This window comes from Phoca vitulina, unplaced genomic scaffold, assembly GCF_004348235.1.
Source record: "Phoca vitulina isolate PV1807 unplaced genomic scaffold, GSC_HSeal_1.0 scaffold12, whole genome shotgun sequence".
Classification (NCBI taxonomy): Eukaryota; Metazoa; Chordata; class Mammalia; order Carnivora; family Phocidae; genus Phoca; species Phoca vitulina.
In genome coordinates this window covers 39,257,762-39,282,615 of record NW_022589715.1, presented here as the reverse complement: position 1 = coordinate 39,282,615, position 24,854 = coordinate 39,257,762, and the positions used below count along the sequence as shown (strand labels likewise).

Genomic DNA, 24,854 nt, shown 5'->3' with positions numbered 1-24,854 from the left:
AGGTCATTCATAAGACAAAATTAATATATGCCAGAACAGGAAGGTCTGAGAGGCAATCTACACTGTTACCAAAGTCATTGTGCAAAATATAGAAGGATTTCAGTATTTTTATGTAAAGAAATTTAAAAGATTGTTAATGAAGCTGCAAGGATGGAAAAATATTACATTATAAAAATATTAGCAAACAGGGTTGCCACCCTAATTAACAGTCTCCAATATTTCTAGTCTCTCAGATTCCTTAAATTGGTTTTAATGAAGAAATTTTAGAAGATTCCAGGATTGTTTATTCCCAATTAGAGGGGAGTAGTCCTTAAGTTTTAATAAAACCCTGAGAAATATATTCAAATGCTGTGGCTTCTAATATTCATCAAGAGATTTATATCCATTAATTAATTTAGATATTCAATCCTGCTATCAAAATCAGGCAAAGACATTGCAAGAAAACTACAAACCAATATCCCTTATTAATACAGACACAATAACCCTCAACAAAATACAAGCAAACTGGATCCAGCAACACATAAAAAGCATTAGATACCATGGCCAAGTGGTATTTATCTCGGAAATGCAAAATTGGCTCAACATATGAAAACCAATCAATATAACACACCATATTAATAGAATTAAGGTCAAAAACTGCATGATCATCAAAATAGTCACAGAAAAAGCATCTGACGAAATCCAACACCCTTTCATTATAAAAACTCTCAACAAACTAGTAATAGAAAGAATGTCTTCAGGCTGACAAAGGGTATACAAAAAACCCACAGCTAACATCATGCTTAATGCTGAAAGCTTTCCCCCTGACGCCAGGAACAAGACAAAGATACCCACCCTCTCCACTAATCAACACTGTCCTGGAGGTATGAGGTACAGCAATTAGGCAAGAAAAAGAAAGAAAACACATCCTGATCATAAAGGAAGAACTTAAACTATCTCTATTTGCACATAACATGATCTTGTATATATAAGATCCAAAGGAATCCACAAAACAGCTACTAAAATGAACAAGTCCAGAAAGGTTGCAGGACAGAAGATTAAATTAATATACAAAAATCCATCTTATTTCTATAAAAGCAATGAACAGTCTGACAAGGAATTAAGAAAATAATTCCACTTAACATCAAAAAGAATACTTAAAAACAAAGTGAAAAAACCCCCAAGACTTAGAAACTAAAAACTACAAAAATATTGTTGAAATAAATTAAAGAAGACTTAAATAAATGGAAAAGACATCTCGTGGGGCGCCTGGGTGGCTCAGTCATTGAGCATCTGCCTTCGGCTCAGGTCATGGTCCCAGGGTCCTGGGATCGAGCCCCGCATCGGGCTCCCTGCTCCACGGGAAGCCTGCTTCTCCCTCTCCCACTCCCCCTGCTTGTGTTCCCTCTCTCGCTGTGTCTATGTCAAATAAAAAAATCTTAAAAAAAAAAAAAGACATCTTGTGTTTATGGATTAGAAGGCATTATTATTGGGCGCCTGGATGGCTCAGTCGTTAAGCGTCTGCCTTCGGCTCAGGTCATGGTCCCGGGGTCCTGGGATCGAGCCCCACATCGGGCTCCCTGCTCTGCAGGAAGTCTGCTTCTCCCTCTCCCACTTCCCCTGCTTGTGTTCCTTCTCTCGCTGTGTCTCTGTCAAATAAATTAAAAAAAAAAAAATCTTTAAAAAAAAAAAAGGCATTATTATTAAGATGGTAATACCCCTCAAACTGATATACATACAATACAATCTCTATCAAAACCCTAGCTGCCTTTAACAGAAATTGACAAGCCAATTGTAGAGTTTGTATGGAAAAACGCAAGGTATCCAGAATAGCCAAAACAATCTTGAAAAAGAACCACAAACATGGAGAACTCACACTTCCTTTTTCCAAAACTTCCTACAAAGCTACAATAATCAAGGCAGTCTTGTAGTTGCACAGGATGGGACGACAGATCAATGGATCAATGGAATAAAATTAACAATACAGAAATAAACACATTCACAGTTGATTTCAACAAGGGTGTCAAGACAATTCAATGGGGGGAAATTTTTCACAAATGGTTCTGGGACAACAGGGTATACAACTGCAAAATAAATGAAGTTGGACTCCTACCTTCCACCATACTAAAAACTAACTCAAAATGAATCACAGACCTGAAAAACTTGAACTATAAAACTCTTAGAAGAAAAAAATTCAGGTGCACATCTTCATGACTTTAGATCAGGCAGTAGTTTCTTTGATATGACACCAAAAGCACATTCAGTAAGAGAAAAAAATTAGACCTCATCAAAATTAAAATGAAAAATTTTGTGCTTCAAAAAACACTATCAAAAGATTAAGAAGACAGCCCACAGAATGGGAGAAAATATTCACAAATCAACCATCTGATAAGAGACCTGTATTCATAGTATATAAAAAAACTCTTACAACAATAAAAAGACAAATAAGGCAATTAAAAATGGGAAAAGGGTTTGAACAGACATTTCTCCAAGAATATATACAAATGGCCAATAAGCAATGAAAAGATGCTCAACGTCCTTAGTTACTAGAGAAATGTAAACCAAAACCATAATCAGATACCACTTCAGATGCACTAGAATGGCTAATATTAAAAAGATGGACAATAGCAAGTGTTGACAGGAAGTGGAAAGATTGGGACCCTCTTACATTGCTGATGGAAATGTAAAATTCAGTCACTGTGAAAAACAGTATGGCAATTCCGCAAAAAGTTAAGACAGATCTACCACACAACGTAGCAATTCTACTCTTAGGAATTTCCAGCCAGAAGACTAGAAAACCTGTGTTCATACAAAAACTTATGTTCATAGCAGCATTATTATTTATAACAACCAAAAAAGAGAAACAACCCCAAATGTTCAAAAATTGATGAATGGATAAACAAAATACAGTATATCCACACAATGAAATATTACTGGTCCATAAAAAGGAATGAAGCACTGATACATGGTACAACATGGATAAACCTTGAAAACACGATGCTAAATGAAAGAAGCCAGACACAAAAGGTCACACATTCTATGATTCTCTCTATATGTGATGTCTAAGAATAGGTGACTCTACAGAGACAGAAAGTAGATTAGTGGTTGTCAGGGGTTGGGAGGAGTAGAGATGAGGAGTGACTGCTAATGGGTATGGAGTTTTAGGGGGTGTAGATAAAAATGTCCTGGAATTAGATCATGATGATGGTTGCATAATTTTATGAATATACTAAAAATCAATGAACTGTACACCTAAAAAAATTTGAAAGTAAACTAAAAAAAATTCTTGTTTTTAACATGTTTCTCTACTAGGTTGTAAACCCCACAAGAGGCATGTTGCCTTACTATCTACCATATCCACAGATAAACTTTCAATAAATATTACTGATAGATTAGAATGGATGCATACTTTATGCAAGTTGGAGGCATGTACTAATTTCAATTTATTCAAAAAATTTTTCTGTGCTTTGGATTTCACATTAGTTTTATTTAAACTATTTTCAGATATCTACACTTATTCAGTAACAAATAGCAATGCTTTCAGATAACTTATAAAGCAGTAAATATCGTTTTATAGGCTTGTCTCTTCTTACTACACCCTGAAGGACTGATGAAAGCCTTTCATCTTTATACTCCCATTACCTGCTTCATTAAGATTTGCTGCATTGTCTCAACAGTGGCCAGATTATTCTTAGGAACAGAAACATTTAAATTTAAAACTATACCATTTTCAAGTTAAAATAAAGGACATCTTTAAGAAATATAATGCTAATTTGGGATTCTTCTGTAATTAATAGTTCTGTTTATGAATAGACTTTAATGGCCTCTTTATTCTTGAGATACTAAAATTAACACCAAGGGCTTGTACAAGAAAAGCTTATTAATGTTTCATGATTCCTCAAGTCTCCTATACTGAAAACTAAAGTGTTGATCATGCAAGGTAACCTACTGTAGCCTTAACTTTAGTCTTTTATAAAATATTCATGAAATCTCCTTTTAAAGATCTGAGAAAAATTTAACAGTGCCTGTCCTCTCATAACTGTGGGAAATGCTTACGGACTACTGTACTAAAATAATGCTGATCCATTTAAATAAATTCTGGTTGTTTAGAAAAAAGTGATTTACTCCCCGCAGTGGTGCCCACTTTTATTTCCAAAATAAAAATCTGAAAATTTTTTATTTTGTGTTTTGTGCAGTGCTCAGAGCAGCATCCTTATCAAACTAAAATTTTAATTTGAAAACAACTCTGTACACTACCATCTTTTCTTCAAAATAAAAACTTCTGGCCCAATATAGAGTAAGAAAAGTTGCCTACACTTGGTAATCATAAAATGTCATCTGTCATAACTAAAAATAGTGCTACCATGCATGCCTTACATGCAAAAGTCATCCAATTACATTTTGCCTCAAATCAAATTCTTACTGAAGCTCTTCCTTGAATAGCCTCAAGTCGGGTTTCAATTTTAAAATCTTTCGTCTAGGGGGAAAAAGTTGAACTAGCGGGTCCTAAAAATACTGGTAGGGCAGGGAATGGCTGGCAGGACAAGAATTACTTCCTAAGCAAAAGCAAATATTAAGTTTTCTTTAATAAAGTCAGGCAGTTAGATGGGAAATTAATAAACAAGTATATATTAGAATGATAATAAAATGTTATTTTTCATGACCATAATCTTTAAATAGGTAATTATGTATTTATTAGGAATCATAATCCTTAAATTCTTCTCAATGGCCAAGAAAAGTGACTAGAATTCAGAGTTGATCATTTAGCCCTACATAGTAAGCTCTCACCTCCACCCAGTAAGCACTCACCAACCTAGTTAAGTGACAGGTAGAAGGTCCAGAAAAAAATCTGTATAGAATGGGAACTTAACTCTTCCAGCAAAGACAGTTAAGAGGGGCGTGAGTCCTATTTCTTCCTTCAATTTACCAGCAGTATGACCCAGACTAGATCACTTAACCTAGTTTCCCCCTGTATAAAATTAGAAAATGGATACCAAACGAAGTAGTTAGTTGAAGCTGAAAAGAAATTTCACACAATGGAAATGCTTGGTGAACTAAACACACTAAATAAAGGTAATATTATAAGAGACAAAGCCAAGCAGGGCAATCAAATATTAAATGCAATGCTTCACTAAGCCCGGATTTCTTGAAATATGAATTCAACTTTCTCTGAAAGCACTGCTAATTTGGTTTCAGTGAGCAAGGTTCAGGTAATGGATACCTACAACTGCTACAAAGTACCTCAACCAAACAGTTGACAAAAAATACTGGCGTCTCTCTTGGCCATCTCCTCTTCCTATAACTTGAGTTTCCTGAAAGATCACGCACAATTTTGGGTCCTTGTCTCTTTTATCACTAAATCTTTCCTGTTTTACTTCCAACAACATTACAACGCATTGGCCAATTTCTACCACCAACACATCTGAGGAAAAAGCATTTTAAGTAAAATCAGCATAAATTCTATACTTGCCTTTTCTATAATTTAGTAATCCCCTAATCTGAACAAGGAACTGTCCTGAGTACTAAATATGTACCGCTTTTGCGCCATCCTAAAGTCGAACCATCTAAGTTATGGGCTCAGTACATACTGAGGCTTAGAAGTATTATTAAATAAACTATGTAGGGTTACAGATTGAAATTCTGGTCTGACCACAAAAGTCTCACTTTCTCCATCATACCGCATTTTGTATTTAAAGGAGTGTGTCAGTACTCATACAGGCCTCATTTGTTAAGTTAAATTCACCAATTAGTTCATGTGGCTTTCAATACTTCCTTTAATCTCACATTCTATTTCTAGCTTTATTAGAAGGCAAAAAATACAGCAGAAAATAATTCTAATTTCTCTAAACCACAATAATTTTCCTCCCACAGGAAAATTTATATAGCTAATTCCATTTTCTCTAAGATAAAGCTAAATAAAATCTTTAAGCATGTTAAATACATATATTCCTAACCAATGATTCTCCCTACCTGTGCCAACGTGAATAATCTTTAGTTGTAAAGGATGTCAAAATAAGGACTCTACCTATAAAAAGCCTGTTAGTTCCAGTAAATTTTAGTAAGCATGCAGTTATTTATTTTAAATCACTAGAACTGATCAAGATGTATACAAATGTAAACATGAAATTAGAACAGACATTGGTTCAATGCATAATTTACTATGGTTTAAATTTTATTTCTTACTGGCATCCAAGCATTACATCGCAAGAAATAGGAACCAAACCTTAGAAATAGAAAATCACTGCTCAAAATCCTATTTTCTACTAATAAGAACTAAATGGAAAACATACTGTTCTTTAACTCTAGAAACCTGGAAAGCTTAATAGACTGGAATGGGGGGGAGGGGCTCAAAGCAAATTATTAGTACAAAGAAAGAGAATTAACTTCAATACTAGGTAAATTAATTATATCTATACAGACAGCCCATAACTTAGATGGTTCGACTTTAGGATGGTGCGAAAGCGGTACATATTTAGTAGATCTGATACTTTGAATTTTGATCTTTTCCCGGGCTAGCGGCACATGGGACGCTACTCTGGCGAGGCTGGCAATGGCCGCGAGCGGCAGCTCCCAGGCAGCCACGTGATCACGAGACGACTTATAAAACCATTCTGTTTTTCACTTTCAGTATAGTATTCAATGAATTACATGAGACAGTCAACACTTAATTATAAAAGAGGCTTTGTGTTAGATTATTTTGCCCAATTGTAGGCTAATGTAAATACTCTGAGCACGTTTAAAGTAGGCTAGGCTAAACTATGATGTTAGTAGTTTAAGTGTATTAAATGTATTTTCAACTTACAATATTTTCCATTTATGATTCATTTATCAGGATGTAACCCCATCATAAACTGAGTAAGATCTGTACTTCTATAACCATTTATACCTACCATATTCACATTGAATATAAATGCTCACTGGAATAAACAGCTGATAGTATAGACAAATGAGGTAGTATTCACATCAGAATGCTAAAACAGACCAGAATAACATATATCGAATTATTTTAGATTATTTCAGTGGAAAAATAAACAAATGGGTGCATCCAACAAAAAACAGCTATAATTCCTCTTATTCTTATGAAAATCGTAATTTTAACAACTCTGTAGTCTGAGAGTAGAAATTCCTAAATCTATCTCAATGCCCAACTCTTAACAATAGATTTGCAGGGATATCAGTAATATCTGATAATTTTTAATCTTTAAGTTGCTTTGAGCTCCTCAAGTAAATGCTATATAGAATAAATCTGATAGTGGTGATACAGTATTTGAGGAGAGACAATAGTATTTTGGTGTCTATCAATACCTTCCATAAATGCCTAAATGGTGACTGGACTGAAACGTGAAAGCCCTGAAGATTTAAAAACATATGTTTGTACATTTTACACACACACACACACACACACACACCAGTAACAAAAGTCAGCAACATCCATGATGAAGCAGAGAAACAGAAAATTTGGTCTCAGAATACTGCTCTGAAGATGGAAAGAAGAGAGCTGGTTAAATTAAATTTAGTAACATTGTTGAGCCTAAATTCTAGCAAGAGATAAGATCAATTGAATAAATAAAAAGGGAACCTGGGGGATACCTAGAGACCAAAATAAGAGTTCTATTCACTGCTTAAATATTCTTCCTACATGCAAGCATGTAATCCAACCCCTAAGGACAAAGAGAAATTATTCTCCTGGCCCACAGAGTCCCCACTAGGCTTAACATTTTGACAATACTAAACAACTAACCACACCTACCTTCTTTCACTGCTAGTGTGAAAGACTACTGCCTATTTTACTGCAGAATGAAGACCATACAAAAAGAGAGATACACCATGTTCAATAAGATGACACAGACTATATAAATGAACAAAAATCAAAACATGGGTCGATTTAGTAGGTTTTATATTTTTCAATCTTCAGTTGTTCAAAGAAATTGTATAATAAAAACAAAAGCCCCATGTTGTCAGCTATGTGGTCCTGAGTAATTTAATCCCTTTCATTTTCTTGGTTTCCTTACCTGTAAAATGAGAAAGTCAGAATAAACAACTAATAAGGTGCCCTGTCTGCACTTTTCAAGACTGTATGTATAGGGTTTGAGGCCAGGACTAAACCTAGCTGAACATCAGAGCTCTCAGCCTCTCCCTTCACTGAGGTATACAGAACCAACGAGGAGACCCAATGACGAAGACACCGCTGTTTCTGACTTCATGGAATTCATGGCTAGATACACATGTATATCCAGATACATATCTATTTATCCATACAGACATCAATATAAGATATATAGGCATCCTGACTCTTTTCCTAGCCTCTAAATTCCAGGAAGGCAGAAACAGTGGTGGCTTCATCACTGTGTCTCCTCGTTGACTCTGCACAGTATGCGGGAACAATGGAGTACCTCCACCTGAGAGGATTTGTAAAGACCTCAAGGAAGACTAGGCCTTTGATTAGTATGATTTGGATGGAATGAATGGGAAGAAGGGGCATTCTAGACAGAAAAAAACACAAGCAAATGCAAAGAACATTGAAGGAACAAGTCCTTCAATGTGGCTGGAGACAGAGTAATGAGAGATGGGATTATAAAGGTTGGGACTAAGCCAGGGAATGCCTTCTCAAAGTCCAGGATAGACAGTATGAACTTAATCTGAAAGTAAAGAGAAACCTCTTAAGTGCTATGATTACAGCCAGAGTTCAGGAAGATTAACTTGGCTGTGACACATAGGATTTAGTGGAAAAACCAGTGAAGAGTCCTGGTGAGGAATTAGGAATACCCAGATGTGGATAAATAAATAAAACAGAGAAGATATTTCCACGATTCCTCCCACTACATATCCATACAAGACTTTAAACCACATATAAAAGAAAACATTTGCAAATTTACCATTTTTTAATATAAACCTGGCTCTCATCAAGTGATTTAACTACTTAAAACTGACAAAATAACTGTTTCAGAGTTAAAACGATCAGAAATGCATATGTAATATTTAATCTTGGCCAAAGTTTCAGGACAGACACTTTCATACATTTGTACAATATTTTGTACCATCTTAAAAAATAATACGGTGGGGCGCCTGGGTGGCTCAGTTGGTTAAGCAACTGCCTTCGGCTCAGGTCATGATCCTGGAGTCCCGGGATCGAGTCCCGCATCGGGCTCCCTGCTCAGCGGGGAGCCTGCTTCTCCCTCTGACCCTCCCCCCTCTCATGTGCTCTCTCTCTCTCTCTCATTCTGTCTCAAATAAATAAATAAAATCTTTAAAAAAAATAAATAAATAAAATAATACGGTGTGTATCATCTTTCTGGAGGGCAATTTTGCACCATGACCCAAAATCCTAAATACTGTAACCCAGCAATTTGGAAATACTCACGGATAAAAACAAAGATTTATATTCATTTTAGCACTGTTTATACTTGCAAAAACATTAGGAATAACTTGAATTTTTAACTAGATGGGATTAATAGTACATACTTAGAATGATATAGCCATTAAAACAATGTAGAATATATTTTAAATAAAAGGCATTTCCCCATTTAGTGAGAGAAAGACTACATAACAAAACGTACCGTATGACCCCCTCATCATACACACACACACACCACTAAAATTAATACATCAAAACAAAACCACTCCATGTGAAGCAAAAGTTTTAGTTTTCAAGACACCTAAATTTTCTACAAAAATGTATATATATTTATGTATATATAGTGTCGTGCAGCTAAACCAAGATCTAGAATATTCAGTGAATGCCTAAACATCGTGTTTCAACTAAGTTTAGAACTAAAAGTAAGGGCCTTCCTCCAAACAGGTCTCAAAATTGATTAATGCCAAAGTTCCCTCCTGAGGCATTTTTTGGCTTTCTCAGGAGGTACGTGAGGCATTTATTTCACGCAGCAAGACCCCTGCTCCTCTCTACCTGAATGTCAGTACGCACGTACAACTGTGCCCATATTCAGTAACCTTAAGCCTCTAAAGAAACTCCAAGTGGTTTATCAAACGTAAAGACCCCCTCCCTATAAGAACCTCTGCAAAGAAGTACGCTCCAGAAATGGGCCAAAGGCAGTTTGTCTTAAGATATAAACAAATTGAATTTTAATGCTGGAAACACTTCTGACGCCATCCCACAGAACTTGTCTCAAAGGTCGCCTACAGCACGTTAACTGCCAAATTCAAAAAACACTAGTAATAATGGATAGTGTCGCACAGGTTTCTAAAATCCCACAGGGTCCACAACCATTGCTCAATCTTCATACTAAACAGCTTCTCTGTAGTATTTAACCATTCAATTCCTAATTCTTTATCATTAAACTTGTCATTTCTCTGAGCGTCACAGAAGTTCTATAGTCACTTCAAATCTGAAGCTTCTAAAACCGAACTTGGCATCATTTCTGCCTATTTCTACTGATACTAAAAAGCTCTAGCACTTCCAGTGTTCTACTCCAACTGAAATCATGTTGTCCTCTGAGTCCCTCCCTTACCCTAGTCCCACAAATCTATGCCCAATGTCAAGTATTTGAGTTTCTCAAATCTGTCACTTCCTTTTCATGCCTATTTTCAGGCCAAGTTCAGTCATTATTTGCTTTAAATCTGGGCACAAATACAGTCATCCTAACTTCGGCCTCTAAGTTCTCCTCGAATTTATCTTATACAGCACCCCAAACCTGTCTTTCAAACCTGCTGTCATTTTATCGCTCCTGACTTTAAAACTTCCAAAAGCTCTTTATTTCCTTCCTGGTAAAATCCAAAAGCCAATGTCTTCTGCAATCTGGCCCAAGGTATCTTCTCATAAAACCAGACAACCTCAAAACTGGAAGCCTAGAAATCATCAAAATGAGGGAACTGAATGAAGACCAAAAAGGGTAAGTTTCTTACTCTGGCCAAAATTAAGTTACCAAACCGGAAACTTAAAAACCTAAATCAGTATTTCCTAAATTTGCCTGATAATAACACGAATGACACCAAGATGTTTAATATACAGATTGCCAGGCCCTTCTGCTGTAAATTCTGATTCAGTAAATCTGAGTCTGATCACAGGAATCTGTATATTTAAGAAGCGCTAGGTGATTCTCATCTTCAGGGAAGTTTGAGGAAACCTGACCTAGATCTTGCAAATCTTCTATATTCTTTGACCATGTCGATCTTATCTTTCAACTGCTGTCTTATAAATACTCTGTTCTATCCAAAAAGCTCTACTCACTATCTCAATTATACCTTGTTTAGAGGTTATATCATGCTCCCACCCTACCCAAACCTCCAAACCTTCCCATTCCTTCCTATTCTAAGCTCTTCACAATCTTAAGCAATGCTTTCCATATAACCCCAATAATCAAGTACCATGTGGATTTCAGTTGTTGCAATTATGCTGCTAAGAATAGAAAATCAAAGATAAAAAAACATGTAAGAGAATACAAATTAATACTGGTTTTAGCCTGAAAGATAAAATGTCTTAAATACTAGTTAATCAGCAACAAAACAAAACAAGAAAAAACAAACTTTTTAAAACACTGAAATCAGAGTAGCTCTCACTTCTGTTACACTATTATACTTCACCATCGTTAGACGACTGTGTTTCAACCATGGCACTTAAGGTAAGGAGGTAACAGTAAGAAAAAAAGGGGGGGGCGCTAAGTTGTTTTTTTTTTTTAAAGTAACCCAGAGCTTAGATTTGTTTCTCTTCTCTATTGTCACACACTTCTCCTAAAATGAAAAAACCTCATTTCCTCATAAAATGGGGAAAAACTCATTCCATGGCAGTTTCACCTCCTCAGTGATTTCCATTTAAGTCGTAATCTATGTTCTAAAATGTTAATACTAAAATATAACTTCACCAATAAATCAGAAAAATAGGTAACAAGCAAAAAAAAAAAAAAGAAAGACAAAGACAAGCACTAAAATATTAGGCCATTCCATTTAACATACAATGTGAAGCTCCCCAGAGATATCCAAGAGTAAATGTGATTTTGTATTTAGTGCCTAAAAATAATAAAAATAAATCTCTGGCATAATATGGGCTATACTGGATCTTAATTGCTCCTGTCTCAAAATATCCCTAAATTAGTTCAGCAAATAAATAAGATGTTATTAAATAGTCTAAGATTTAAATTATTAATACAGATCCTTAGTATCTGCAGAGTAGACCCTGATGCAACTTTTACCTATTTTTAAAGCTTTTTTTATTGTATTGTTATCACTACTCTCAATTTTAATTATCAAACACTAGTGTTTCAATTCGCCTTTCATTAGGTCAGAAGGATGAAGAAATAAAAATCCTTCTCTTCATTAAATTCACATATAAAGAAACCATACAGGTAAAACTCCAAAGCTGTACTGTTTTCTGGTCTTTAAATTGTAACTATAAAAATCTTTGTCTCAATGTGAACTCAATCTCAAACTCACCTTTTCCCCGCATTTATTTATTGAACCAATTTTTAAAAGGATGTTATGAATGTTACTGTAATTAACTCCACATATTGCTTTTAGAAACATTATCACCAATTGTGCAAACAATTCTGCTATAGAAGGAAATAACATTTTTTTAAAAACTATAAAACTTAAATGTGGCCAGAAAAAAAAACTGTGTGTAATGCCTACCTGGACTACTTAAAATAGCTCTAATTATTTTTAAGACAATTTATTACAAGGGGTCAGATATATAGCTTACCACCTTCTCTTTTGTTTAAAAAAAAATGGCACATTTAACCATCTACATAAAATATTTTTAAAATATTCATTACAGTCAACATTTTAGCACTTATGGGCTTAAATTCTTACACAATGACCCACTGAGACTTGAAAGGATCTGCCGGGCTTTCAAGGGGGAGGAAAGGGGATCAAGATCACTGATTGGTTATTAGAAGGACAAAGGTTAAAGACTTAAATATAGACATGCATTTAAAACTAGTGTGTATACAACTTAATGATTTCAAGATATACAAAAATATAATCTACTTAAAATGTGACTGATAAAGACATTAAAGGTTCAATCAGATTTCCAAAGAAACAAGCTTAATTGCAAACACAGTATCCTACTACCTACAAAAATCTTGGATAGAATTTCAACTACACCAAATCAGCTTTAAAAAAAAATAGTCACAGAAAATATGCCATTATGTAATACAAAGACAGCTGTGTGAATTTATCGCACCAAAGTGACCAACAAATGAAACCCACTGTTTACAACGTGCAAGATTAAAGAACAGAACCTAATCAACAATAGGATTGCAAAGCCTAAATCAAATGCCAGTGAAACAGAACAGCATGACATTTCCTCATACACAACCAAATATAAAAACATATGAAATAGCTGTTTTAATCTTTAACTTTTAAAGCTTTCATAGGCTCCATTTCCAATCCAAAATATATCTAAAATTGCAAAGCTTATTCATAGCAACATATTATTGGTTGCATAAAAACACTGAATAGAAGATTAAAAAGCACATATACCCTTATCCTTCCAATTTTTCTTCTGACAGTCCATCTCTGGTCACGATCTGCCCTCCAGATGCAATTATCAATTATGCATACCAACAGAAAAGCTGTAACTGCACAAAGCTACCCTGTGAGACATGAAATACCGTTTCCTCCACCGAAGTCTGCAGTCTCTGCTGCACAACTGCAGCAGGACCGGAGTCACCTGACGTCTTCTGGGTGTGGAACAGTCTGACGCAGTGCAATCTGTAACTAGGCTGCTAATACTCAGGCACTACCGCCTTCCTCCTGTGTGTTTATTGTTCTAATCTTTTGCTTGTTGCTCATACCAAAGGGAGCTACTTTTGCAGGGGGAGGGGCAGGCTACCAAAGAAAGGAAAGAAATGAGAGCTGTTCTTTTGGCAGAGTTAACCACTGAATATATGTGAAACGCACTTACAGCCATATGCAATTTTTTTCTTTTCATAGATGGGTGAATTATGCTGTTGGTTTCAGTTTCATTTAAAACTCTAAAATCAATAGTTACCTAATAAGATAAAAATGGACTGATCCAAAGAAGGGTAATAGCTTAAATTTCAAGCCTGGGAAATGCTGAATCTCTTCCTACTTTCTCCTGAGTTTATTAATAAGGCTTAAAGCATTCAGCGTTTGCACCCTTATGAGGGTATGAGTGGAGAATCACAAAGTCAAATTGTTAGTATTTGCTGAATATATGCTACTTAAGGAAAAAAAGGTTTTATTCAATTTCAGGAGTCTCATCTTTCTAATGTAATGCTGTTTCTTCTTTTACAATAATGGAAATCTAGACACTTAAAAATATATATTTATTCCTACTCATCACCTGCTACAACTCAATCTTTCAATAAATATCTATTAAACATTACTGCAGGTACTATTAATAGACTCTTAGCTTGAAGAGAAATATTCATGTGCTAATTATATCATTTGCCTTGGGAAAATGACATAAGACCAAACCAAAATTTTACTGATAAATACAAAAACAAATCTATGTATAGGACTTCCAAAATTTTTGCTCAACTTTCTAAAACTGGCATTCACTCCAGTGCAGAATGTCTTTACTAATGTTCCACAACTGGTTTAACTGATACAAGCATTCAACGAAGCTATAGAGGCAATATTTAATGACAAATCAGCTAAAATGTTCTAAAGTGTGTGATAGGATAAAGTATTATAAGATATATGGCCTATGTACAGAAGTACATACTTCTGAAGATGATATAGCTACACTGAAATTGGCATATTTTCTGGAACTTGCTATAAAACTGCAAAATCCTTAGAATCAGAAGTAGTCCAGTCAATGACTCAGTTCTTTCCTACCTGCCTTTCTAACTCCATACATAAATAAAGCAAAGCAATTTTTAATGAGAGTCTACTATTCTAAGCTCAAAAGTTAGTATCTAACTTAAAATTTTATTCACTGGACCCGTGTACAATGTGGTATTTGAGAACCCTGTCGCAAGGTCATACAATGGCTGAAAAAGTCTGGCTTCTCCACACAATACTTTGAAATCTCAAACCATTCAGTTAAGTATGAAATATTTCCAACATACTATCTCTAACAATGAATCCCTTGAAACTGCGAAGACATGTAAATACTTTAGCATTAGAATAAAGCACTCAAAAACAGTGCCCAAACGCTGCTTTCAAGACAGATTACTGCACAAATAGAAGAGAAAAAAAAGATTTCTTGCGACAAAGGTATTTGCTATTTATCCTATTCATATCTGCTGGTACTTGATTTTATTCAAAACATTTAAAAATAGTTTCAGAGAACAAGAATGTGTGATAATATAACCATTCATCTAAACATTAAATACATTTAAAAGCTCCCCTGGCAGATTTAAAAGTCAAAGTAGGAGCCCTGAAATTTGATCTTACATACTGATACCTAATTCTTTAATTTTTAGGGTCTTTGCAATTGAAACTATTAAGTTTGCAGGAAAAACTAACTCATATAAATCAACTGACATTTTGCCCGTTTGTTTCTTAAAAAGTTTTAAAGGGGTTATTTTAAGTTTGGTTAGCTAAGCAAGAAAAGTACCGAAATTTAAAAACCTGATGATACAAATCTGTTAAAAACATAAAGCCATATGAGCTATGCTTTTAGTGAGGATCAAATGAATTAGCGTATGCAAGGCCTTAGGACAGTCCCTGACAAAAAGTAGGCCCTATATAAGTCCTAGCTATTTAACACTATTATTATGCTACAAATAACAATCAAGCTAGTAGGAGATAAGGTACATAAAACACATCTAAGAAAGCGCATATATGAAGCCATTCAATTCTAGGGAATAACCCAATACCTTTCTAAACAAGTACAAGAATACACACACACACACACACACATATACACACACACACACACACACATATTATTGTGCTTTGCTATACAGTTCCATTATACTCCAGCTCAGAAAAATTTATACATGGACAGTTTATAGGTCCTACCCCACACTAAATCTCAACATAACAGACAAATAAAGGACATAAATCTGTTAAAAACTTACCTTCATTTATTTTGTTTTCCTTCAAATACTTAATATTTTGTTTAAAAAATGAACTCTTTCAAGGACAATTTTCAAATAGAACATACATCCCAACTTGTAAAACAGCACTTTGAATATTTGGGACAGGAACCTATTTTTACCTGAAAAGTAAAAGCTTCCAAAGGAGGAGACCACAGAAGATTGGGGAGGGTGGGTGATGGAAGACATTCTCCTTTTTAAAATGCAAAATTAGCCTTACACAGAACTTTTGAATTAAATTTTCCAAAGTTCACGTTTGGCGACTTCCCACTCCTCAATATCCACATCCCCAGTAGACAAAGCATGACAAAAACAAAGAAAACCTCCCAAGCATAACCCTAACTCCTTTCCAAAGGGTCCCATGCTCTAAAATTACCTACACCCTCTAGATTTTTCTTCTCCTATCTCAAATCAAAATTCTCATTTTCTTAGCACACTTAACCTCAGTAGTAGGAAAATCATGTGATTAAGTCAATTTCTACTAAAGAAATAAAAAAAATTCCTTTCTCTATAACCTTCTCATGTAGAGAGAGAGTGAGTGAGTGAGTGTGTGTGTGTGTGTGTATGTGTAAATAGCACAATTTCAGACTGAAGACTGTACTTCGGAACAGGCAGCAATACATAAGCTATAAGTCCGTTCCAGCCAGCCTTCCCAAGATATTCCTCCTTCCCCCATTTCTTTCCTTCCTCTACTTCTCAACCCCAGAAAAATTCAAGTTTTTGTTTGTTTTCTTTACAATGTTTAGAAATCAAGGGAAATAAATGAAAAAGAGGTGGTCATTTGGATTTAAAGTAATATTCTCTAAGTTGGGGAATGCTAGTATACAATTCTTGATAGCTAAAATAAATACTTCTACTTTCTGAAAACAGAAAACAAGAACATTTTAAAAAAAAATAAACAATTATAGTTACACAGGAGTTTTAAACTTATTTCAATATTTAATTATCCTGAGCTATATACAAAAATATAAAACTAAACATATGTCTCATTACTGAAAGGTATTAAACAATGCTGTTTAATACCATAAGCTGTAATATAATGCCCTCTATGGACTAAATTATAGCACTTCAACATTAACTACTAAATTGAATCTGAAGACATGGAGAAACCTTAGTCTAGAAAATGAATGGAACACAAGTTCAAATGGCAAAAAAATAAGAGTATTTTAAAGTTTATAAACAATTTCATGTAAGTTGCTAAAAACAAATACTAAAATCCATAGAGAAACTGAAAGTGATATATTACTAAGAACTAAATAAATGCTGGCTTCATGTATTATAATCTAAAATAAATATACATATTCCAAAAGATCCAAAACATTTTAAAATTCAGAATCAAAAAATTAATAGTTACTAGGCTCTGAACAGATCTTGTAAAACTTTTAAGTTTTCACCAAACTACACGGGTTTGGGGGAATCTTTAAGGTCATTCCATGTTTAAAATAACATGACTCAAGCATTTGTCTGATTCAGCACAATGTGTCAAAATCCTTTTATAAAGTCATTTTTAAAGTCATTTGTTAATGTAAAGCAAATATCCACAACTCACTAAATTTCTCTGGTCATCTGAATTTATTCCCTATAGTCAATTATAAAGCATTCTGTAGACCTATTTTCTATATACAACACTAGATGGCACCAACACCCATCCAGTAGATTGTCTAATTCTGGGCATGCAGTCCAACAAAAACTGTGTTCCCAATTTTCTGAGTCTTTCTGTCTGATACTAGGGAACTAGAGATCAGAATTTGATGGCAATAGAAAAACAACTCCACCACCAAGAAAGCATGTGATCTCTGACCAGAATTCAAAATCAATTGTAAATAGCTAAGAATCAGGTATAAAAATAAAGTAATAGATACATACATACATATTTTCCTTTGTGAAAACTGAAAATGTCCATTAAAATGTATAGTAAAATAAAAATTGTTCGGAAAACTATAACATAAAAGGAGTTGTCATCCCTTGTAAAGAACTCTCATAAAATCAGAAACAGATGAACATCTAAATTTAAAAATGGGCAAAGGGTATGAACAGGCAATTCACAAAAGAAAAATAGCCAATAAATACATGGAACATGTTTACTTTCACTAATAATCAAAAGTCAAAACTGCAAGGTACCACTTCATCCTATCAAACTGGTAAAGGTTTTTTTTATTTGTTTGTTTTTTAAGTGCCAAATACAGAATGTCTGGAAGGATACCTAAGAAATAAGTCACATATCAGGACTCTGAAGGTGTATGAGGTGACTAGTTGAGACAGGAAGAAGACTTACTGTCATTGTGCTCTTTGAATTTTGTATAATGTGGAAGTATTACCTAATGAGCAAAAGAATAAATAATATCAATTGTTGGTGATAATAGAGAAATGGGTGTTTTCTTACTTTTTTAGAGGGGGAAAAAATCAGTACAACTTTTCTGGCAGCCAATTTTTGTTGAAACTCTTAAAAATGCTCGTACTCATTTACCTAGGGTTTATTTCTAGTAATTTATGGAAAAGAGTAATTCAGATATGTAAAACATATTTAAATATAAAGAGGTCAATGACAGCATTATTTATAAATTAAAAAATCAGAAGCCATCTAAGAATCCAACAATAACAAACTAATTAAATTATATGCAATACCAAGGAACACTAAACATTAAAAAATCATGCAGCAGCAGAATAATGACATGAACATGTCAGCATTATATAAGATACTGCTAATTTTTTTTAAAGCTACAATGTGTAGGCTATGATCCCAATTTGGCAAAACACTTACTTTTTCACTCCATCATAAAGTATCCATATGCACAGAAAACAGACTAGAAGAATATATTCTAAAATATTAACAATTATGTCTGGGCTATATGATTACAAATTTTTCTCATCTCAATAGTTTTCTCTACTTCTCAAAATTTGTACAATGAGCATGTATTACTGTAGATTGTTTATGTACTGTTGGTCTGACTTTACTGACAGCAGGTCCTTCAGACAAATTCTGACTACTGAAAGTACTGAAGCTCAAATAGATTAAAACATCTGCCCAAGGTCATACAGCTAATCACTGATAAATCCAGGATTAGAACTCAGGTCTATAAGATACCCAAAATGAAGTTCTTTCAACCACACTATATTTAGTGTTATCTAATTTTTATGGTACATATTTCATAATTGTTAATTATGAAATATATTCTTATATATATTATTTTTTGGTACATATAGTACCAAAAATATGGTACATATTTCATAATTATTTCAATCTGTATTGGGCCCATAGTAAGCACTAAATAAATCCCCATTAATTTGACATTTAAGTCACATTTGTTTAATATAATTGATTCCTTTATTAACAACAGTCCATCTCTAAGTTAGCTATATTGTAAATTTACTAACAGATTTCCAGTTAAAGGTATTTCTACTCAATTTGTTAGAATAAGCGTTTTAATTTTTCAGGGTACTTAAATTTCTTACTTTTATCAGATTAACTGCTCAGTGTCATAATTAAAGTCCAACTAAAAATTATCAAAGAGTGTCCTAAATATGCTCCCTAAAAATACATTTTAACCAAAATATCAAACCTTAATATCTTAATGCTTTACAGAGACATTTCAAAGGCTATATAGTAAATTCGGAAAAATGTTTTAAGTCATTAACACTATCTAAAGAAAGCTCTTCATGAACACATTTAACAAGCACATATAAATTTGCAAAGGATCATTTTCAATTCTTTACCTGGATAAATGGGCCCTTTTTAAGTGAGTCTTTTATTAAAATGGCAATACATCTTGGTTATTCTTAGATATCACATAGTTTAAGTATAATGAATGAACAATCAAGGTGGTGGTGGTTTACACTTCATTCACCAATAGTTCCAACAGGTCAGCAAAACACACTCTATACTCATTTACGAACAGAAAATAGTCTGTGTGTTATTGGCAAACCAAGCAACCAACAAACATATTAAGCAATCACTATCATTAAGTGAAGATCTAAGTGGTTTGATGAGAGACATTATTAGTACCTTTCTTTACCAATAGCTTACCAACAACATAGACAGCAGTTGTTCACACAAGAGGGTTATTCAGTCTCCACATGGAAGCAAAAGTATTACCTTCATTTTGATATCCCTACATATGGAAAACCATGCAAGAAAATGTACATGATAAACAACTTTTTTGACTTTTTAAAAATATCTTACATTGGTTAATGCCTCAACACAACAGATATGTAATAAAAGAAAAGCAAACTTGGTTGCCTGCTAAATTTAGGACTAACCATTCATTCCAAAATGGAAAACAACTGAGAAGGGGACAAAACCTAAGTTGGAATCCCAGTTATTCACCGGTTGGGAAAAAGATCTTCCTTGTGGAATTAAGAATATAAATAAGAAAGTTAGCCCAATGTCTGCAACACAGAAGTTCAAAACTATTGTGCTTACTATATAATTTGCTAAGTAACCTTGGGAAACAAGACTAAGTCCCAAACTTAGGTACTGTCATCCATAAAATGGTTCCTTCTTTCAGATTATGGAGGAGACTAAATATGTGAAACTGCTTCATGTTTAGAAGATTTCCCATAAATAACGGTCTCCCCTTTCCAGGTAAAATGATAAGAATTCAGTTTCTATTCTCAGTCTTTCAAAAGTCTCAATTTAAAAACCTCCAAAATAGAAAGAAAACCTAAAACTGAAAGCAAATTGAAACAAATTAATCTAACTATATTTCAAATGAGTATTATAACCACACTAAGATTGGGGAAGAGAAAAGGAAGAGGAAAGAAAAAAACTAATTCAAGTAACTTGTACTTGACTATATACATTCAATCTTGGAGGGTTGGAGTAGTAGATTTGCAAAATAACCCTCAATTTATTTTACCGTGTCTACTATAATCATATTAGAAAACATTCTAAAACTATTTAGAAATATTAGAGGATTAAGCAAATGAGTAAATGTATTGATAGTGTTAGCAGCCAGGTTCTCACTACAGAAGGAGCATACAAATATGAAATGAAGGAAGAAATAAATAATCTTCTGGGAATGGATCAGAATTGGAGGTATCTGTGTGAACTCATGATTTCAAATACACGTATGTGTATGTGCTTAGGTTTATTTGTATGTATTTTATGTTTGTATATAAGCATTTCCTACCTCTGTCCACTGAAAGGCTAGAATGGGAAGACCTCAAGGAGGCAAGGAGTACAACTAGGGTCCAACTCTTGATCTCTAATACTATTCCCATGAATAATGGGTATCTTCAGATATGATACCATGAGAGAGGTAAGGGGTACTACATCATCTTCATTTTGGCCATGAATCCATAATCTCAATCTAATCACTGAGAAACAGCAGACAAATCCAAAATTAGAATGTTCTATTGAAAAGGGAGAGAGGGAAGGGCCTATGTTCTTCAAAACTGTTAATGTCATAAGAGATAAATACTAGAAATGTAACAGATAAAAGAAGCCAAAAACAACATGACAACTAAAAGCAAATTTTGGCCCTAGATTGGGTCTTGTAGTAGAGGACACATTACTGGGTTAAAGGTCACATTAGAATATGGATGGTAGATTAGAAAAAAGTACTTTATCAATGTAAATTTATGAAGTTAACAGCTATACTGAGGTTATGTAAGAAAATACCCTTTTTGAAGAATTTAGGGATAAAACAATGTATATAACTTACTGTCAAATGGTTCAGGAAAAATAAGGATGTATTTAGGTATCCATATCGAGTTATTTATAAAGGAGGTCATAACTGATAAAGCAAATGGGGAAAATGTTAATAGATTAAATTTAGATGAAGATAGTAAGACATTCCTTGCACTATTTTTATTTTTCCAATTAAGTTTGATGTTACTTCCAAATAAAAGTTGATTTTTAAAAAGCAACTATCCTTTAGGGGCACCTGGGTGGCTCAGTCGTTAAGCGTCTGCCTTCGGCTCAGGTCATGATCCCAGGGTCCTGGGATCGAGCCCCGCATCGGGCTCCCTGCTCAGCAGGGATCCTGCTTCTCCGTCTCGCTCTGCCTCTCCCATACGCTTGTTCTCTCTCTCAATAAAAAAAATCTTAAAAAAAAAAAAAAAAAAGCAACTATCCTTTAAAAAAAAATTCTCCTAAATGATACCATTGTTTCTTTCTTTTTTTTTTTTTTTAAGATTTTATTTTATTTATTTGACAGAGAGAGACATAGTGAGAGCGGGAACACAAGCAGGGAGAGTGGGAGAGGGAGAAGCAGGCCTCCCGCAGAGCAGGGAGCCCGATGCGGGGCTCGATCCCAGGATCCCGGGATCATGACCTCAGCCGAAGGCAGACGCTTAACAACTGAGCCACCCAGGTGCCCCCATTGTTTATTTCAATTCTACTTAATTCCAGTCACAGAAAATTTAGCATCTAATGCATCATAAACCCTTCTTTCGCATAGATTGGTTTTTCAGTTTAGTTCTGACAAAAATCTAAATGTTTCTTTTCACTTTGTCACCCACGGCCAGTCTGCAAATCCACTATGGCCTTAGATGCAAGTGAGTAGGTTTCTACAAACTGACCATAATATCCATACGCATATACCTGCCCCAAATACACCAAAACAGAACCTCAAAAACTTTTTATCATATTTTATATAAATGAACAGTCCTATGTGTCTACTCACATTTGCTATCTGTAACTTCCATAGAATCTTCTGTTCTGCAAAGCCACTCCTAATATCCCAAGGAAGAGCTAGCCTCTCTGTACCTTATTATGGGTTGGTGATCTTCTACTTCCAATCATTATACACTTATATCCCTAACCTGACATTCCTACGCCAAACTTCCATGCCATCATCTAAGGAAAGCATTTCAATTGTCATGTGGTAGTGCTGCCTGTTAGTTAACTAATCTTTTCAGAAGTTTCACTATCTTGGTCTATATAATGTAGTATAAGTGTACACAATTATTGGAATATTTTATCTTCTACCTGTTGTTTTATTTTTAAAATGAGTGAAAAGTAAAAAATTTAAGTGCCAATAATAATCACATATATTTTAAATAAAAATAGAAACCATAAATCTTTAGCCACAGATTTTTTTAAGTAAAGAAAGAACATATATGAAATGCTGAACCTAGATCATCAAAACCTGCCTCTAAACAATGAAATACAGTTAAAGAAAAAAACAAAATAAATGTTCTTAATTATGACCTGAGAAAAATCAGTATTTACATTTTATTATTAAAAATAGTCTGATAAAATTCCTTTATCAAGGGAGAAGAGGAAGACTAGCATTCATTTTTTTCATGACAAATTTTATCCAAAAATATCAGTAAGGCATCAAAGCCTACATCATAATGTCTTGCTCCTCCTCCTTACAAAATTAGCCTTTCTTCCCAAAATTAAAATTGAATTCTGCCAACAAATGTCATTTTAAGAAAACAAGGAGAATAAATTGAATAATAAATTATCTGAGGAAATTAATACTTTGTTATTTAATATTTATCAATGCTTTAATGTTTAAATGTATCTTCAGTAATATGACGCCAAAATTTTAAAACACACCTAGGTATATCACAATTAGGGATGATATGTAATTTTTAGCCATCTGAGAATACAACGCCCTAATGTTCTTAATAGTCTCTTGCTACCCTTTGGTACATTTGACTTCAGTACACTTAACCATGGTTTTTCGAAGATGGGGAAGCACTTGTACCCTTATAATACATGTTACAATGTTTAGCTATGTCCTTACCAGTCTGTTTCCACCAGCTGACTGAAAGTTGTCTGAGGGCAAGAAACTGTCTTAGTCCTCATCTTCCTCCACACCTCGTCCAAAATACTAGTACAATGCTTGGTATAAAGCACCGTAAAGCAACTATCCACTGCTTGAAACAGATGCCTATTAAGATTAAAGTCAAAGAAACCATCAAGTCACAAGGACCTAATTCAATCCCTTTCTTCTTACAGAGAAAGGAAATTTATTTCTAGAGAGATAAAGTGGTTGTCAGTGGTACAGCTGAGACTAGAACTCACATCACCAGAGTGTTACTACACCACAATGGGTCTCCTTTGCATGACTTCTGTAGCATACATATATTGGGTGTATCCAAAGAGCTTTCTATTCATTAGTGAGCTGCTAGGACACTTAATTAAAAAAAAAAAAAAAAAAGATTGAGTAAAAGAAGCATGAGTAACAGTTTTCTCAGAGAAAAGACTTCAATGACTATTTTCTAAAGAGAAATGCTCAACCACTGCTTTTACTTCCTTCTTCAACCATCCCTACTTAGGCTTCAAAGGCACTGCCTTCGGGGCGCCTGGGTGGCTCAGTCGTTAAGCGTCTGCCTTCGGCTCAGGTCATGATCCCAGGGTCCTGGGATTGAGCCCCGCATTGGGCTCCCTGCTCAGCGGGAAACCTGCTTCTCCCTCTCCCACTCCCCATGCTTGTGTTCCTGCTGTCGATATCTCTCTGTCAAATAAATAAATAAAATCTTTAAAAAAAAAAAAAAAAAAAAGGCACTGCCCTCTTCCCTTACTTAATTCTAAACTATCAGGCCACAATCAGTACAGGCCAACATCCCTAGGTTTAGTAAAAATCAATCCAAGGAACTGCTGACTCCGGAGTGCTCCAGTCTACTAGGGGATTGCTAACAGTAAGTTCTGGGAGGCAATGTTGGGTAGAGAAAGTGGGACTTCACCAGTTCACCAGCTGTTATAAACCATTGCTCACATCACTGTTTATCTGTGGTCTTCACCCACACTATATCATTACCATGTTGCTCTGGGATTCTCAGAGTCTTCTTTCTACCATTGACTCCTAAGCCATTTTATTGTGCTGTTTAAAAAACCCCATTCCAGGGGCGCCTAGGTAGTTCAGGGGGTTGAGCATCTGACTCTTGGTTTCAGCTCAGGTCGTGATCTCAGGGTCGTGAGATGGAGCCCCGCATCCGGCTCCAACTCAGGGCAGA

At 34.6% G+C, this 24,854-nt stretch overlaps 1 protein-coding gene across 2 annotated transcripts in view; it reads right to left on the bottom strand.

Moving 5' to 3' along the window:
* RTN4 (reticulon 4) overlaps positions 1-24,854 on the bottom strand; it is a 69,876-nt gene that overhangs the window by 18,954 nt on the left and 26,068 nt on the right. The window contains exon 1 of one of the 2 annotated variants that reach the window (XM_032410980.1): positions 13,414-13,714. The exons of the other annotated variant lie outside the window; for it this stretch is intronic. Coding sequence (XP_032266871.1) covers positions 13,414-13,447 — 34 coding nt within the window. The 5' untranslated portion in view covers positions 13,448-13,714. Of the gene's footprint in view, positions 1-13,413; positions 13,715-24,854 lie in introns of those variants that run through there. 2 annotated transcript variants of the gene reach the window in all.